The 19,516-nt window shown below is 34.9% G+C and overlaps 1 protein-coding gene across 1 annotated transcript; it reads right to left on the bottom strand.

The window, feature by feature from the left end:
* Positions 1 to 3,037: 3,037 nt before the first annotated feature.
* IZUMO3 (IZUMO family member 3) lies at positions 3,038 to 5,381 on the bottom strand (the record flags this gene model as incomplete). Its single annotated transcript, XM_080708956.1, has 7 exons — positions 3,038 to 3,176; positions 3,451 to 3,541; positions 3,953 to 4,033; positions 4,493 to 4,510; positions 4,701 to 4,790; positions 4,938 to 5,012; positions 5,150 to 5,381. The coding sequence occupies 7 exons, from the start codon at positions 5,379 to 5,381 to the stop codon at positions 3,038 to 3,040; spliced, it is 726 nt and encodes a 241-aa protein (XP_080565082.1).
* Positions 5,382 to 19,516: the final 14,135 nt, after the last annotated feature.

Below are 19,516 nucleotides of genomic sequence, written 5' to 3'. Positions count from 1 at the left end.
CTGTTATAAACATGAATCGATGCATGTATCCCTATGGTGTTCTGTCTTCAGTTCCTTTGGAGAGATACCCAGGAGTGGTGTAGTTAGGTCACATAGCAGTTCCATTCACATGCATTTGAAGAACCTCGGCACTGATTTCAGTAGCAGCTGTAATAATTTGCAATTTGCCTCTGTTACATAAAATCTCATGTCAGTAAGTAATATGATCAGGTTACAGAATTGAGCAAGTTTGGGGAAAGGCAGTTTTTCTTATGATATTTTCTTGGGCATTTTTTCCTTGTTTTCTTAGGTGCACATGTGTGCGTGTGTGTGTACAGATTATTATTTTCTGGGAATGAGAGAACAAATGAATCATATTAATTATAAAGATCCATCTAATTTATTTTCAAATATAATAGCTAACTCATTAGAGTCTTGAGATTTGATCTTCTCAAGTAACAGTATTATCTAAAACACTTGCACATCAGAATTCTCTCTAGAGAACTAGACTTTTAAACTCAAAAGAATTTAAGTTTAATAATCACCAAGCAGAGGAGTGTAAACAAATTTTATTTGTGCATATTTATCTGTGCCTATTTACTTACAAGTGTACAGTCTTGAATAAAAATATAAAGAAAAATGAATCTTAATTTGTTAACAAAATTTTCCTAGATTGCAGCTATGAAAATGGAATCATATAGCAGGGTGAAGAGGATTAGTCATTAAACTATGTGTATGAATACATTATGTTTTACATATGAAATATATATTAAAATAAAATAATGCTTCACTAAGACAAAGAAACTCAACATTTTCCCCAAATAATAACATAAAACAAACCATGAATAAAGTTAATGCTGGTGAGGATGTGGAGAAATGGGATCTCTAATACACTGTTGGTGCAATTGCAAAATAGTCCAACTACTTTGGAGAACACTATGGAGGATTCTCAGAAGAATGGGAACACACCTATCATATGATCCAGCAATACTACTTCTGGGTATCTACCCAAAAGAATGGAAACTAAACTATCAAAGTAATGCATGTATATCTATGTTCATAGCCACACAATTCACAATTGGCAAACTATGGAACTAGCCAAGATGACCATCAGAAGATGAATGGATTACAAAATTATAGGATATGTACACAATGGAATTTTACTCAGCCATAAAGAAGAACAAAATTTGCAGGGCAAGGGAAGGAACTGAAAAACATTATGCTAACGAGATTAATCAGTCACAAAAGTAAGAAATTGGATGTTCTCCCTAATATATGGACGCTGGGAGAAAAGGGTTATAGGAGGAATTCTAGATGAGAAAGGAAATCCATAGATGAGCAAATATGGTGATCTAACTGAGGATAATAAGGTGATCTGAGATGATTGAAGGGGAAAAGAGGGAAACTTCTTAATGTACATGATGTACATTCACAAACATCAAAGTCAATCACTAAGCCAAACATAAGATGGAGGGAGAGGGGAGGGATTGGGGTGGGAATTAGGGAAGGGCTAAATGAGTGATGTGTGAAAGTATGCCTCTAACATCTTATACTCCATTAAGATGTATAACTATAATGAACCATTAAAAACATTAAAAATTATTTTGGGGAGATGAACCTTAAATCATTGAAAAATGGTAGATATCATTATTATGAATTTCAAGTTTGTTGCCTGAAAGATTTTAGTGTTTATATTTACTCCTAGTACATTTTAATTCAATATTTTATCAAAATATAGCAGCAAAAGCAAGCAAGCCCTCAAAGGTCTACCTATGTGTACAAGATTTGCATGCACCTCTACCTACCACTGAATCAGAACTCTAAACTGTTTTCTTCTGGTAAACTATGATGTTCATTTTCTGAAGAAATATTCCAGAATAAATCAAAATAGAGTTGAAAGTTTATGCATTTTTTGTGGTACTAGGGGTAGAACCCAGGGGCTTTCTACCTCTGAGAAATACCCCCAGCCCTATTTTTTATTCTTTATTTTGAAACAGGGTCTCACTAAGTTGCAAAGGGCCTCACTAAGTAGCTGAGGCTGTCTCTGAACTGAGATCCTCCTGTCTCAGTCTTCCAAATGCTGAGATTGCAAGTGTGCGCCACCATACCTGGCTGAAAGTTTATGCATTTTAAAATTGAGTATGTCTTAAATATTTCTTTCTTCATTTATTTTTATTTGTGTGTGTGTGGTACTAGGGATTGAACTCAGAAGCATTCTAGCTCTGAGATTTACTCCTAGCCCTATTTTTTATTCTTTGTTTTTGAAACAGAATCTAAGTTGTAGAGAGCCTCACTAAGTTGTTGAAAGTAGAACAAATCTGAGATCTTCCTGTCACAGCCTCCCAAGTACTGGGATTACAAATATGGACTACCATGCCCAGCTTCTCTTTATTAAAACGAGTCAGCACTGATATTACCCACAAATTGTTTAAAGAATTCAATTAGGTGCTATATGTAAAGCCCTTATAAGGATGCTATGTATATAAAAAGCATTCAGTGGAGGCAACTAAAAGTAAAAAAAAAAAAATTAATATCCAACTTGGTCTTGGAACACATAATTTAAAGAAATCAATTTAACAAACCTCAGCCACTCAGTACTCAGTTTGGGATATTTTTTTCTCTGAATATGTGTAGGTTTGTGATACCATGATGAAGATTAAATATTTATTAACAATATCCACATAAAACTTAAGTTATAAATATGAAAGTCATAATGAAACAAAGAATGAAATAGAACTCATAAAACATAAAAGTTGTCCTAATTACAACCACTAATGAGAGTTATGAACAGTGCTTTCTTTATTATCACATAGCATATTATCTTTTGTGCACATTGCAACATACCAGTGTTACTTCCTGTACAACTCCAGGAAAATTATTTGCCCTTTCACTGCGCTCCTTGCCTCACAATATTTATAAAGAACTTCAGAAACTCTTAAGTTCTAATTTAGGTCTTAGCTACTATGGCTTTATGACCACAAAAGAGCTCAAGTTCCAGTTTTTTAGGGAGTCAACATGTGAGAGAATCATGATAAACCTCCTATCTGGATCTGTGTACTTATTTTTTGGGTCCCAAATTTCTTATCTCCTCCTCATCTGACATCGCCACTAGTTCTTCAAGCTTCTTCTCCAGATATTTCTTTAGTGTCCTTCGTATGGTCTTCATTTTCCTCCGGTGAGAGACACAAAAATGGAATCTAGAGTTCCAAAAGAAGAGAGAGCCAACTTCAGTGTCGGGAGCCCTACTCTTCAAGCCAATTACATAACATTTTCTTCTTTTCCAGATACTTCTCCATTTGTTTGTTTCAACTATTACCTCATCATACTTCCATTTGTTTAATTCCTGTATCATTTCCCAGATACTGAAGTGACTTTCTTCCCCTTTTCCCATTCAAAGAGAAGGGAGTTTGGGTGATCTCTTTGGCAAAGGAAAGCCTGACTCAGTGTTTATCTGGAGGTAAGAAAACTCACAGTAACACAGCACTTGTCACTATTGCAACTTCTGCCAGCAAGATCAGAAATAGTGCAATCTCTCGATTCTCCGCCTTTCTTGGATCCTCCTCTGGAAGGAGAAAAAGGAAAGCAAAAGAAAATGAAATTTGGAGAAAAAAATATTGACCAGTGATATTAATAGAAAATAAGCTCTTATATTTGGTTTGCCTTGTTCAACCCTTAATCACTTTTTCTTGGTTCTTGTAGCTCCAGTTAGTTATTAGAACCTTAGGTTCTATAGACTGTACTACCCTTAGGCTAATTTCTCCAAGTCTATTCCAGCCTTTCATTTCTCATCACTTGAATTCTCCTATAACAAAGTTATTCATACTAGGATAAATTGTGCCCAATGTTTTACTTCATATTTTGTAACATTATCATGGAGTCTATAGAAAATACACAAGCATTTGTTGAAGAAATCAGTGAACAACAGTTCCTTGGCCCTGATACCTCAAATTTACCACACCACATTCTACATCACCTCCACAATATTCTCCTCTGAAACACCGGGTGGTGAGGCGAAGACAGGTCCAACAGTCGAGGATGGGACCTTCAGTCACCACTGAAAAGGACAAAAGAATAATTAGAAGGGGGATTGAACAAAGGAGTTACTGAGCTGAAACATCAGTTATAGATTAGAACTCATGAATCCCTAGAACTATTAGGGTGCATTGCTCTGAATTCCTTTTTCCTTTTTGCCCTAGTAATCAAGTTTCTTAAAGAATTGGAATCTATAAATTAGGTTGGGTCGCTGGGGAAGGAGTGGAAAACTGATGCTTTGGTTTATACTGGGGAGATGGGTTGCAAACCGTACTTTGGGAGGCTTCTGGGTACATCCTGAATCTGTCCAAGATTTGATAGATTTGCTTTTTAGATGTTATTGACATCCCTCTTCCCTGATAGGGACAGTTCTAGGAACAGGGTTGTCAGTATAGCTGATAATCAAGACGGAACCACATAGAGCAAAGGAGATGGGAAAATATGGGCTGAAACCTCATGGCATCATGTGTACTGTACTCACTGCAGTCTTCAGAACAAGCTAAAAGAAAATCAGAAAGTTCTAATGAGCTTAGAATGAACTTAGAGTTTACAATATTTATACCCATGTGGTCTTTATCTATTCAGTTCTGGTTACTTCTCTACCCATTCTAAATGACTAATATTAACCCTCATTCCTCCTCTCACTCATTTTCTATTCTCCTAGGTGTTAGATAGAATTTTTTCATTACCAACATCAGAGAAGCCTTTTAGTGTTTCCTTCAGTTTAGATTCTAGATTTTGACGAACTTCGAGAAGCTTGCCTTGAAGGATAAAAGCTCCTAAAAGGTAATGGAAGAAATATTAGAAATTAGGATGTTCTTTTCCTTTAAAATTTAATTATGGTTGTTTTGCCTTGTTATTTCCAGAAAAATTTTCTGATATTTGCTTGGACAGTACAAACTTTGGACTACGAAAGAGTACCTCACCTTTCCATGTTTCATTGCCCAGTCTATAAAATTCATCCTTTAGCCATAGTCTCAACTTGATAACCTTTTGAACAGCTAGAGAGAAAGAGGAATGATAAATCTGAAGGAATGATTATATCTGTGGAAGACATTGTGTGGATTCAAATGTTCTTGTCCCAGCCTCCCTTTTCCTGTAAACCCCCCCAAATTTTGGTGACTCAAGCTTCCCTCACCCAATACCCGGAACATCTTGTTCTCATGGGAGACCTTGAAGCTTAAATGAACCGTCTCCTTAAACTGCCGTTCAAGTAGTTGGGTTCGACCAGGGACATCTGAGGGTACCATATTTGTCAGCAAAGCCCTAATATCTTCTGAGAATTTGGGGTCACACTCCAAACAGCCTTTGACTCCGCGGAAGGCTGCCAGCAACAGAGGCAGGAGCAGGAGTGCCCACAGGTCACCCATTTCTCAGCCCCAACCCCCACCCCTGCCCCAACAGCAGGTTGCCTTGGTAACTAGTTCACTTAGTTTCTTTTCCTTCCAAAACCAGGAAGGAAAGCCTTGTTGTGGATATTCTGAGTCCCTCTTTCCTTCATTGTCCATCCCACTTAAATCTTATTTTCCTAAAGATTCCCTGCTGTTTTCTGACTTTTATTTTTCATTGTAGAGAGAGGGGACTGCCAGCTGGAGAACAGTTACCTGAGTTCTGAGACTAGAACACAAAGGGGGAGAAAGAAGCCTTGAGATCACACAAACAGAGTTCTCTTCAGGGAGATGCCTCAGAAAAATGTTTCTTTAGCTCTCTCCCTGAGCTATGTCCTAAATAGATTCCCATGCTACTTTTGTTCATTGAAGTAATATATCAACAGAGATGGGTGATGGATAAGATCTCAGTGGATATTAGGGATAGTTCGACCCAAATCTTACTTCATGGAGAGGAGGTAAAAAAAAGCCAAGAATATTGAGTTGTTTGGGTCCCATTCTATATTGATAGTAGAATTATTGAGTATCAATGAATGGATATATATATATATATATATATATATATGTATACATATAATTTATGATGTTGATATAATTTATATTTGTGGGATGACTTCTTTAGCATTGGTTGGTAACATTTTTATTGCATTATAGAAGAGAGTCTGGGGCCAAAGACTAGGAAAAAAAAGTTAAGAAAGAAACAGTGATTAGAAGGAATTCAGTAAGCCCTTTGTAGATGCATCATGAAATACTGATGATCAGTCAACTTTCATAAAAAGTGAGCAAATAAGCATGCTTTTTCTTCAATTTGTGACTTTGAATAAGAATGCTTCTTGCTGCTTGAAAGAATCAAACCTGCTTTCAGACCTTCAAAACTATTGGTTACCTTTTTTTCTAATGTATTGCTTTTGTTGTTATTGTCTCCTGGAAACCAGAAACTGTAGACTTCTGAAGGGTCAGTGGTAGAACTTAAGATATGAGATAGTCGAAGTGGAGATGTTGAAAGAGATAGCATATATATGTCTATCATGTGAACAAACAATGTACCCAACACTTCATATATCTTATTGAAAGTCTTCATGGCACAGCAATACTTTGATAAATTGTTACGCCATTTGAATGATAAGAGGCTCAGATTGGTTAAAAATTTCTCCTCAACAATATAATTTAGTAGTTATGGAAATGGGATTTAAACATATATCCATCTGATTACAAACTCTTTATATTCCATTATCACTCCCCAACCATTTTCTGAGATAAGACAGGAAATAATCTCTTGGAATTTCACAAATGTATAGCCAGTAAAATTTTTCAATAGTCTATGACTTATGGCTTAAGTGAGCATATGTCTGCTCTGATATTATATCCTTTTGACTAGATGCCCTCATCTTTATTGAATCTTCCAAAATATTTTCAGATACTGGGTCTGAAGATGGGAGAGCTAAGGGGATGAGATGATCTCCAGAAACCAAAGTTAGAATCTAAGCATGATATAAAACTTGGCAGGAAATTGGCCAGATATGAGTACAAACTGTTCAAGAGAGATATATGTTATAGTTATTTTTCAGTAATTGATATGTATTTTTTTTACTTTTGGACAGATTAAAGTCGTTTTCAGAGACATTAGTTAATAATTCAACTATTCCATTGCACATTATCTTGAACCAGACCAGGTGGCCTCATCTACCATTTTTATATTTGCTTTACCGTTCTATCTTAATTTGCAATCTAGGATTTGGGGGTGAGAAGAATAAATTGATTTTCACATAATTTGGAAAGACTGAAAAAAGGCAAGATACTTCTTAATAGGACACAACAACTCATAATTAAAGACAGTATGTAAAAGGGTAAAAATAGAGGTAATATTTTACTTATGTAATAAGCAATGTGTTAGTGGCAAAAGCAGAGTTACTGTGAGAAGTCTACAGAGACAGAACAATACTAAGTCAGAAGAATTTTATTATAGAGAGGCTGCAACCAGGAGATTAGAAACAATACGTGGTAATGAGTGGGAATCCAATGATATTCATAAACTCTTAGTTGGAGCATTTTTAAAATACTGATAATGGAGTTACATAACATATAAGAAAATATTCAAATATTTTGAATATTCTGAATATACTGATAATGAGGTATATAACATATAGGAATATATTCATTATTATCAGGAGGTAGTCTCTAATAATTTTATAAGTATAAATTACTTGAACTTTGGGAAAGAAGAACTGTCTGGTTGATTTGTGATAAATGATCACATTATTTAATAAATAATAATAATAATTGTATTTGAGAGGCAAATTGTTAATCCGAATTCTGAATTGACTATACTACTATTAGTTTGGATTGGCATGAAGGGGGATACAATTTATACTCTGTACAGACTTGTCTAATAGATGGACAAATTCTTTGTTTGCTTCAAATAGAAAATGCCAAGTAGTACAGGCATCCATATTATACCAAATATACATTTATTAGTTGTAATTCTTACTCAGATAAACTACTTATAGGCTGGCCTTTTTGTACTAGAACCCTAACAAAATCAACCTTTCTGGTACTTGTTTTGAAGCTTTTGCCTTATCCTGCATATAAATTTGAAGAACAAGTTTTCAAAGAAGAGCAAGTAGCTTTTTATAAAAATTTGCCTTCATCAGTGGTAAATCTGATTCCCGGATCTGTAAATAAAATAAGAATCTTTGCAGTTCCAGCTTCTTATGGCCTCTTTCCTGATGGATGATTTGTCCTCATTGAGACTTGCTCCTGCCCTGTTGCTTTCTGTTTCAGTAACTTCACCAGATTCTTTAAAAGTCTGTCAAATAATTGATATTATTTTGTCTTTGTTTTTGGGCAAGGCTAACCATATTCTTGACTGTAATCTGAGAATAAGAAGTCATCAAGTGACATTTGACCATGTTACAAGCTATTTTTCTAGGAAGCATTAGGTATTGAAATAGATGCTATATGCCATACATTTCACATATATGTTTAGTATATTTATATACCTCCTAATTAATATTATATTACCATTAAGCCAGTTTATCATTTTATATTCCATTCATCCTTCAGAAAAAATCCTAAAGGTGAACACATTTTTTGGGCATATTGGAATATTTATAAGTTATATCTCTCTATTGCAAAATGGACTAAAAGAAGTCAGTCCCTTCAGAAGAGATTGTGGGAAGAATAAAGAGGGCGAAAGAATATTAGCAGAAAATGTGTGTCACAACTTCTCTCTAGGCCAAAATCTCAGAAGGAAAGATGTTTTAGGTTAGAGGAAAAATGGAAGGTATATAAGCTCTTGCCCTGCTTCCTCTACTAGGACCCACGTGTGGAAAGTTGAACCTGAAAGTAAGAGTTAGCATGACTGACATGTCTTGCTAAGAAGGTGCTCTGTGGACAGAGTTCCCATGTGATGGGGAAGAATTAGAGTGACTAATTGACTTCTGGGGAAACGAGTGCACCATAGAGGCCAACTGGGAAACTTTCTAGTGTTTTTTGCCAGGGATCTTTAGGTAAAGGGATCCTGTATGAGTGCTGGAGAGTAGAACGCCAGATCAGGAAAAAAATAAAAGCATAGCAAGCTTTACGATGTGCATGAAGCCAGATCATCAGCAAAAACCATCAGCTGCTGACAGAAGCAAAAGACAATAGCAGAGACTGCCCTCCTTGCAGAGTTTCCCAACAAGTACCACAAGAAGATTCAGAAATGTGAAAGAGATGGTGCCATCCCTTAGAAGGTGCAAGCCTTAGAAGATACCAACAGATTGCCAAAAAATAAAACAGAGATCATTAACATTAAATCCATGTATTATGCAAAGAAATGTACATGAATGAAGAAATTTACAGCATGGTTTATGGAGGAGAATGACTTTATGGTGGTCATACTTAACTACCACTTTAGCATGTTTGATAGGATAGATTGAGTCCATAATTAATTGTATTAAAACAAACCCAAGTGAATAGGAAGTTCTTATTTAGTTATTGGTACATTGTAATTTTACATTTTTGAGCAGTTCAGGGTGATAGAGTATACGCATTGAGCCCTTTCCCAGATCCCACCACAATTCCTTTCCTTACCCATCTTCCTGTGCTCAGCACAGTGATTCACATTGATAAATTTGCATACATACATCCTGTCCATTGAAATGTTTCTCCTTTCAAGTCTTCCTCTCTCCTCCCATCTCCCTCAGTTATGCTCACTTCCTTCACTGTACATTTTCCTCCTTTGTCTGGAATTTCTCCTCTGTCCCAGCTTCTCCCTACTTTCTATATTTGAGTGCTAACATCTGACCTTTTACTTTTTGTGACAGAATAATCACAGCATAATATTTTCTAGTAATATCTATTTCTCTGCAAATGATAAAATTTTGTTTTCTTTATGACTTAGTAGAATTCTATAATATTCCATAATATTGTAATCAATTCATTTGTTCATAGATATCTCAGCTGGTTTGGCAATTATGAATTGTGAAGCTATAAACATAGATATGCATGCATTACTATGGTAGTCTGGCTTCAGTTGTTTTGAGTAGATGCCCAAGAGTAGTATAGCTGGATCATATGGTAGATACTTTAAAGAGATCTAGCATCGCAGAGTGACTCGGAGTTCATGGTTTATTGTCCATTTCAGGATGTTAGCGCTTGATGGGATGAAACATCACTGTTTTCATATATCCTAGAAAGCACTGCTTTAATGAAAACTTTCCTCTACCTGCTGCATATGGAGCACTGTCAGCTGTCTGGTGCTGTGGAGCAGCAGAAATCTCTATATCCCCATTCCTACAGCTTGTTTTATAAAGAAACAAAGAAATATAAGGAATAATGAAAAAATCCCTCAAAAGAAATAGTTACTTAAAGAATATGTTTAAATAATTAGGTGAGATTGGGTTTATCAGACTGTGCTAATATTGCTTTTATTTTCTTTTTAGTAAGGTGAGAAGTAAGGTGTTCAAAGAAAACTAGGACTCATTATAGAGTATAAAAAAGTGATGTTTCCTTTGTGTGTCTGAGAGTACTGTAAATAAATGTATAACCTTGCAACTTAAACAGCAGTATAATTAATTTTCAAACCAAGCCTGAATTACTATTTCCATTTTATAAAATAAAAGACTGATGTTCAGAGAAACTATTAGAAATTTTGTGGAAGGTCACACAGTTAGTGAGGGAAAGATTCATGATTCTAACAGGATTTCTCTACTTCCATATCCATGTTCTTTCTCAAATATCTAAAATCCTTATCAGAGTTAATCCAAAGTGTTATTATCAATGTCTCAAATTAGCAAGAATGGAGAACCTTAACAAAATTATATTTGTGATAAAAGGAAGACACCTTATCCTTATTTGCCATTAGTTTCTTTAAAAATAGAGTATATAATCCCAACATCTTTAAAATAATTTTATGCTCAGTTCTTTTTTCTCCTTTCCATACAATTATTTGTAGGGATGCTTTGGAGAATATTTATATTGAACTGTAACTTGTCTTATGATCGAAACACACAGTTTTCTCTAATACTTGTATGACAGGACATAGATGTCAATCTAATTTCCCTTAAACGAACACCAGCTAAATGTAGCATTTCTCCTTTCTCCTCTTCAAAGGAAATTAAAATGCAATAATAGAAACGATAAGAACACACTCACCAGCAACAATAATTAGTGCATCGTTGAGCTCACAGTCTGTGTTAATTAGTGTTTTGTATTCTTTACATATATGATCTTATAAAACTCTTCATGCTAAGAGGTGGGCAGTATTATTCTCATTTAGAGATGAGAGAACTGAGAACAGGTATTTAAGTATTTTGTATCAGACCACAGTTCTTTTTAGGGGTAAAGCTTATAATTTTACCCTGTTTTGATTGATTTCATATTTATATAACTCTCATTTTTTATTACCCCAGTTAAAAAAAAAAAGAAAGAAAAAGGAAATAAAGCATCAAGCCACTGTGCCTAATGGAATGGCATATTTCTGAAAAACAATATCTGGTCTAATTTCCAAGTCTTTGATGCATATTTAGTTGATTCCTGTGCACAGTGAGAGGTAAGGATTTAGTTCCATCTTTCTATAAATGGATAGTCAGTTTCCCAGCACCAATTGTTAAAAAGGCTGTCTTTTTTTTTCCGGCATATGAGTATGACAACTTTGTCAAAGATCAATTGACAATAGGTGTGTGGGTTGGTTTCTGTATCTTCAATTCTGTTTCATTGGTCTGTAGGCTTGTTGTTGTGCCAATGCCATAATGTGGGATTTCTCATAATTTTGCAATTCATCTAGTGATGGAGACCTAGGTAGATACCATATTTTGGCTGTTATGAATTGTGCTGCTATGAACATGGGTATACATATGTTACTGTAGTTCACTGATTTCAACCCCTTTGGAAAGATACCCAGGAGGGACACAGCCAGATCATATGGTGGATCCATTCCCAGTTTTCTAAGGAATCTCCACACTGATCTGCATAGTGGCTGAACTAGTTTGAACTCCCACCAACAGTGTAAAAAAGTTTCCTTTTCCCCACATCCTTGCCAGCATTTGTTATTTGACTTCTTTATGCTTTCCACTCTTATTGGGGTTAGATGGAATCTAAACATACTTTTGATTTGCATCTCCCTGATGGCTAATGATGTTGAACCTTTTTTCATGTATCCATTGGCCATTTGTATCTCTTCTTTTGTGAAATATCTATTCAATTCAGTTGTCCATATCTTGATTGGGTTGTTTTGCTAGTGTAGAGTCCTTTGAGCTCTTTGTATATTCTGGATATTAGCCCTCTATCAAATTGGTGGCTATTAAAGATCTTCCATTCTGTAGGCTTTCTCTTTAGGTTCTTGATGCTTTTCTTTGATGAGCAGAAACTTTTTAGTTTGGTATCATCCCACTTGTTAATTCTTGCTTTAATTTCTTGCACTTTGGAGATTTGTTGTGATAGTTACTGTCTGTACCAATATGTTGGAGTGTTGAACCTATGCCCTCCTCTAATAATTTCACAGTCTCTGGCCCACTATCACCACTCCTTTTTAATATAATCCTTAAGACTCTTGCCACAGCAATAAGACAAGAGAAGGATATCAAAGGAATTCAAATAGAATGAGAAGAATTAAAACTATCCTTGTTTTCAGATTACATGATCCTTTATCTAGAAGACCCAAATAACTCAACCAAGAGACTACTGGAGCTAATTAACCAATTCAGCAAAGTTATGGGATACAAAATCAATCTAAAGAAATCAGATGCTTTTCTATATGCCAACAATGAATCCACAATGAACAAAATGAAACAATTCCATTTCTATAACCTCAAAACCAATAAAATACCTAGGAATAAGCCTAAGTAAAAGACCTCTGCAGTAAAAACTATTAAACATCAAAGAAAGAAATTGAAGATGACCTTGGAAGATGGAAAAATCTCCCTTGCTCATTGATAGGCAGAATAAGTATCCTCAAAATGGCCATTCTGACAAAAGTGATCTATATATTCAATGCAGTTCCTGTTAAAATACCAATGATATTCTTCATAGACCTAGATAAATCAGTCTTGAACTTTATATGGAGAAAGAAAAGACCCAGAATAGTCAAAGCAATTCTCAGCAATAAGAACTATGCAAAGAGGCATCACAATCCCTGACTTCAAATTATACTACAGAACAATAGTAAAACACATCATGGCACTGGCACAACAACAGGCCTACAGACCAATGAAATAGAATTGAAGATACAATGGAATTCTATTCAGCAATTCTATTCAGAAGAACAAAATCATTTTATTTGCAAGAAGATGGAAAGACCTGGAGAACATTATGTTAAGTGAGATCAGTCAAGCACAGAAAGAAGGGACATATGTTTTCTCTAACATGCCCAAACTAGGGAGTATTGGGGATTGCAGAGGGACTCCAGATAGTGGAGGGGAAACCTCAGCAAAGCTAGAATGGAAGGATAGGAGAGGAAGAAGGCTGAGGTTGATGAATGGAAGAGCTACATTCGAATGTGTAAAAGTGTAAATGTAGCATGGTCAACCTGGACACTCATTGTTGGGAGGGTGCAAACAGGAAGCAGGGAGTTAGGGCACCAAGCACATTCTGAATGAATGCCATTTTAAATATAAACCACATAAAAATAAAAATAAACAATACTTGATGGATAGGGACTTGTGGCATACACATGATACTAGACTCAGTTCTAATTCTAGTCTTTGTATGTAGTGAACACTACTTATGCTTGCAGGAGATGCTACTTTTTCCATGTTCTTTCCAGTGAAAGCCACTGCTCAAAGCTGCCACTGATTATAAGTTTCTTGTATGAAATGACAAAGTCAAAATGATTATTTTTAGAAGAAAATTATTATTATTATTATAATTATTAGATTTATGGGTCAGTTGGGTAGAAGGCTGAAAAGACTTCTGCTTCTCCTTCCATGAGTGTCCTTTGCTCATAGAGGGTTTAAACAAAACATTTCTAAAAATGAATACATGGCTGGGCCATCACCAGTTTGAGATTACAGGCCAGGCTTAGGAAGAGCCAATCATAAGCTAGGAGTAGAGAGAGGGAGGCAGGAATTATGTTAGGGAGGGGCAAGGTAAACATTTCTGAAAAAGTAGGAAGTCATCAGTGTCCATCTTAAGGTCACATCTGGTCCAAGAATGTTCGTCTGCTTGCGATCAATTTCCACTCAGCAGAATTGTACCCAGCTGATCCAACCTGGAATTGTGACCTCATTGTGTGAGCTAAGGTGGCTCCCATCACTTGTAGAAACATTTTCTTTAAGTATAGAGTCAAAGGGGAAATTTAATTTTAATTTCATTATTACTACCCTTTAAAAACTAATTATTTTATGTGGTACAGGGGATTGAACCCAAAGGCATTATACTTCTGAGTTAAACTCCCAAACCTGTTTTTTTTTTAATTCTGTTGAAACACTGTCTCACTAACTTGTGGAGGGCCTTGCTAACTTTCTGAGACAGGCTCCTATCTTCCTGTCTTAGCCTCCTAAGTACTTGGATTGCAGGCATGTACCACCACTCCTGGCTTAAAAACTTATTTTATTTTTAAAACATTTTTGAATTATAACTCTTTTCATCAGCACTACATTTTACATTTGTATCTTTCTGAATTTGCAGATTTATACTTGTTATTTTGTTCAAAATATTGATCAGGTTCTTTCCTAATATTTCTTAAGTATACTAAGTAAAATTTTCTATATAAATACAATCTATTTTTAGCAGTAGAATTACAAGGACTAGGTTATCTACCAGGTTATAGAAAATTTAATCAAATACTTTTATATTGTGAGGGGTCTTCTACCAAAGATCCTAATAATGTTTTCTCTTCAACTATTTATTACTATAAAATGACATCAGGAAACTGAATGGGCCAATGCTGGAACAGGAATATTTCAGTTTAGTGGAGCAAAGATGATCTTGGTGGGCTGGATCGTTAACTCTTGGAATGAGTTAAAAAAAGAAGGTGTAAGGTCTCTATTGATCAATATTGTTTGGATAATACTGCCTGGGGGGTTGGCCTTAACAGAATTGCATCTGCTCCCATCTGGCAGGGCTGCTACAATACTCAGAGACGATAACTTGAGAAATATTTGCTTTATGATAACAATTACTTAAGTTTATTGTAACTATAACAGTATAGATAGACAGATAGATATAAATATCATTCAATTTCCTTTTCAAAGAATCAACCTGGCATTATATATACTAGATGGCAATGGACTTTATCAAGTTTTATGTTCTACAAATTGTTAAGTTATTCTTAGGAATCTTAGCATAAACATGTTCACCAAGATGAATTCTAGAAACCAATCCAAAACAGTTTTTTTTAATGATAAGGGGAATATTTTAGAGTAAAAGATAAAATGGTTTTGAATTGTAGCCATTTGAGGATTTCACTATACTCTATAAAATTCTCTTTCTCTTAGTGCCTTAAGTAAAGACCTTGACAAATGTGCATTGACCATGTTTTATTCCTGCCAAGTTCAGCTCTGTGTCTGAAGGGTACATGTAATAAATTGGTCATCCATTATCTCATTTGCAGTCTGTGTTTTATGAGCTCCTGTAAAACAATTACCATATATACATTTTACGATAAATGAGCAAACGAAGTGGCTGCAAACAATATGGAAAAGTCAATAATTAATTTCAGATTTCCAAAAGTAACAGAGACACTAGAGCTTTCTCTTCCTTTCAAAAGAGATGGCTTCTTTGTTAGGAATATGCAAGCATGTTAATTCATTACTGTGTGATTTCTCTTTTTCCAAAGCTTGTCGAAGGCCTAATTTATGTGCAAGACTGAAAGCTGTTTAAACGGATAATATGCTTCTTTCATGAGAAATACCACCCCTTTATGCTCCATTAAATTCAGACGTTGACTCTATAAGCTACGTACCAATTATTTCTTTCCAGAAACAGCAGCATAGTTTTTTCCACAAAGGACAACAGATTATTGCAGGCTGCTATTAATCTCCACATAGTCCACAAAAAAACAGAGGACACCAGAGAGAAAACAATTGAGCTACCATTTTAGCATTTGAAAAATGCTGCATAAAGAGAATACAAAAGAAGATGCTTGTCTGACTGCAGTATTCATATATTATTCCCAATCTCCTAAAGATTAAAAAAAATTGAATTAATCAATAATGACAGGATGTTAAAGCAGTGACTATGGATTAAAAGGGGTGGGTTTTTACCTGGTTGATTTCTGCTTTTCCCAACAAATGGCTGATAACTATATAAACAAACTTCATAAAAAATTAATTGGGTGGTACAGTGACGGAAAATACTTATTAAAATGTTAAAATGGGTTCCGTTAAAACAGCAGCATTATTGAGTATTGAGTGCCATGATAACAGGCTAATTAACATAGGAAAAAAACAAAAAAAAAATACTACTTCACCATAACCTAACATAGGCTAAAATTTAATATAATGGTGCTGAATTATTTTTTGAGGATGAATTACTCTAAGTAGGACTGTTTTTAAAATGGTTCCTGCTAATATTGGCCCATATATCAAAGTCTAAGGAGAGTTTTAATAATGAGAACCCAGTAATTTAGTTATTGTCTAAAATTTGATTGACTTTATTCACATTCCCAGTAAAAAATATTTGAGTGCTCACAACTTAACTTATGGTTAGCAAGTATTTACCAAGCACTTATCATTTGCAGAACCATGCTAGGCAGTAGCAATAGGACAGGGAAGCCTCTGCTAGAGCACAGAAGCCTCCTGGAGAGCTGATTTTCTAATGTAAATGGGTTTTCTCTTGTTTTCTCTACTGACATTTTTGTTATTCTTTTTTTCCCAGTATTTATTTTTATTAAATATATACATACACACCAAGATAGATATAGATAGGTAGATGGTATACATTTATATGTATGTGTTCATTTTATTTTAAAAGTGTCAACAGTCCCTATGTTTCTGAATGGTTGTTTTTTCTACTCCAAAAGAAATGGGGGAACTTTGGGCTGGCATGACCCCCCAGATCAAAATGTGAACCCTGAACTTCCTTGAGCCTATTAGCACAGTCCCTTCTTCCACAATTTGCATCAAGAATGGGTATGGGTATGTGAACCATTTAGAACCTATGAGATACTGGGAAATATTAACAGATATTTTTTGGGGGGGAAGAAGACATTTCCTCTCTCTTCCCCAGAAGCTATCAGAGGAAACTGACAGTTCCCCAGAACTTGGTGATTTGGACATAGGAAGGAAATATGAAGCTCACACAGAGCTGCAGGTGCCAGAGGTATACTGAATCTTGCCCTTAATGGTATGGCTCAGGAGAGCTGGTCATGCACCAATTCTGCACCTAGTGACATCATGATGGGAGCCTAAAATTGGCCAGAGTGGTAGTATTTACACCACAGAAATCACAAGTGCTTTAAATGATGGCATCTTAAAAGCTTTTTCCTTTTTTTTTTTTTCTGTTTCTATTTTTCTCTTTCTCTTTCTTTCAATTTTTCCATTTTAAATTCAGACTATTAGTATTGTCATCACCAAGAGATAGCTATTGAGAGTCCCTAGTATGGAGACTTAGCATGAACTCAGTGGAGAGTGATAATAAACTAGATTTTGTCATAATAAACTAGATTTTGATGCTCCAATGTAAACTACTAGATTTGGCTTCGATAGAAATCTGTCTACTTCTGGAGTTTTCACAAAATAATAAATTTTTTGGTCAATGTACATTATTCATTGAAGGTAGACTATTCTAAATTAGTGTTACTCCAAGTACATTCATATATTCTAATTGAGGTTACAGAAAAAGGAAATATGTGTATTGGAATTCTTAAGAGAGGGCTTGACAGATTTGAGTGTGTAACTCTGCTTTTCAAGGTATATCTGGTGGGCAGGTGCTCCAGTAGTTGATAATTTGGAAAAGGCATTTTAATTGTTGAGACATGTGTTTCCTGTAAAGGTAAAGGTTAAGTAGCTAAACAAAATGTGATATTGACCTATGCACTTATTTCAATTATGAGATATACTCTAGAAAAACATTTATAATGTATACTCCAGTAAAATTAACTTAAGTATTGCCCCAATAAAATTTGTAAAGGCATACCTATTATTCTGTGTCAATTATGAGTTAACCAGCTAGTGAGCTTCACAGATGAAAATGAACAGGCAGAAAACTTCCAAAATCAACATGATCAAATTAAATTCTGTTTTAATATGGCTGGGAAGCAGTGCAGACACAAAATTCCTCTGAGGCTATAATGAAAATTTTAATGACTCTTCACAATGAACAGATAAATTCTATAATTTTTACTAATGTATTCAATGTGAAAATAAAGAAACTATATGTATATTGTCATGCAAAAATTATTTTAGGAGAAATGTTAGTCTACTTTTTAAGGCTAATGTTTTCCAAAAACATCTTTTGTGTATATAATATAAAATATTTTATATAAATATTAGTTATAAATTTAGTGAATTTAGTGGTAAAATTAGTGAAAATGTTAAATCTTAAGTATTTATTGAACTCTTAAATGTGTTATATACTTTTAGAAGTACTATGCCATTTTATCCTCATGGCAATTCCATGGACAAAGGTTTGATGTATGCTGTTTATTAAGTAAAGAAACCGAATCTTCAAACAGAAAAAGTACTTGTCAAACTAGGGCAAGGATTTGGATCCCACTTTAATATCCAAACTTAGATGAATTATATATCATCAATAAAATGTCATGATATACATTTCACCTTAGTCTCATCTAAAAGATACATGGAATCAAGCATAATGAATACTAATGGGGATTTTTTTTTTTTTTTTTTTTCAGTTCTGGGGATGGAACCCAGGGTCACTTGACCTCCGAGCTACACCCCCTTCCCTGTTTTTTTTTTTTTTTTTAATTCTTTATTTTGAAACCAGGTCTCACTGAGTTGCAGAGGGCCTCACTAAGTAGCTGAGGCTGTCCACGAATCGCGATCCTCCGGGTCTCAGCCTCCCGAATGCTGGGATTACAAGCGTGCGCCACCACGCCCGGCTGGGGATGGGATTTTTAAATTTGCTTAGATGACAGAGAATGTGACATAAAAAATCAGTCAAGCCACTGGAAAGATTGAACCAGTTCTTGTGCACAATGAAATTCAGTTACACAACATTTGATGGTGGTAGCTAACCTGAATTTGGAAGGTTTTCCATTGTTCTGGATTGCCCAAACATGAGAACAAATTCACATGATATTTAACACATGGAGCAAATTCAGAGTATTTGATAGGTTGAAATAAGCCATACAGGGAAAATCTAGAGTTTCTGGTAGGTTGAAATAACCAATGCTGCTTTCTCACAGTATCAGATACGGCCTCAGAAAGAGGAAGAGGAATTTAGAAAAAGAGCCTCATCTATCCCATTCACATAGCTAGTACTTAAATGCATAGACTCTGTGATCTTATAAAAGTCATTTATACCTTAGGGGCTTTGTAACTTCAGTTTGAGGATAATAAAGTATACCTCATAAGATCCTTATAAGGGTTAATGAGATGATAATATGTTAATGATAGTACATGATATTCATTGAATATTAAGTATTCATTCAATGCTAGTTGTTGATATTTTTGTCATTACTAAAAAATAGGCTTCTTCCATTTTTGTTTAGTCACTGAAAGATGTTGCACAAT

Source organism: Muscardinus avellanarius, assembly GCF_963383645.1.
Source record: "Muscardinus avellanarius genome assembly, chromosome: 13".
NCBI classification, from domain to species: domain Eukaryota; kingdom Metazoa; phylum Chordata; class Mammalia; order Rodentia; family Gliridae; genus Muscardinus; species Muscardinus avellanarius.
Note: the sequence above shows the minus strand (reverse complement) of the source record. Positions and strands in the feature narration are given on the sequence as shown.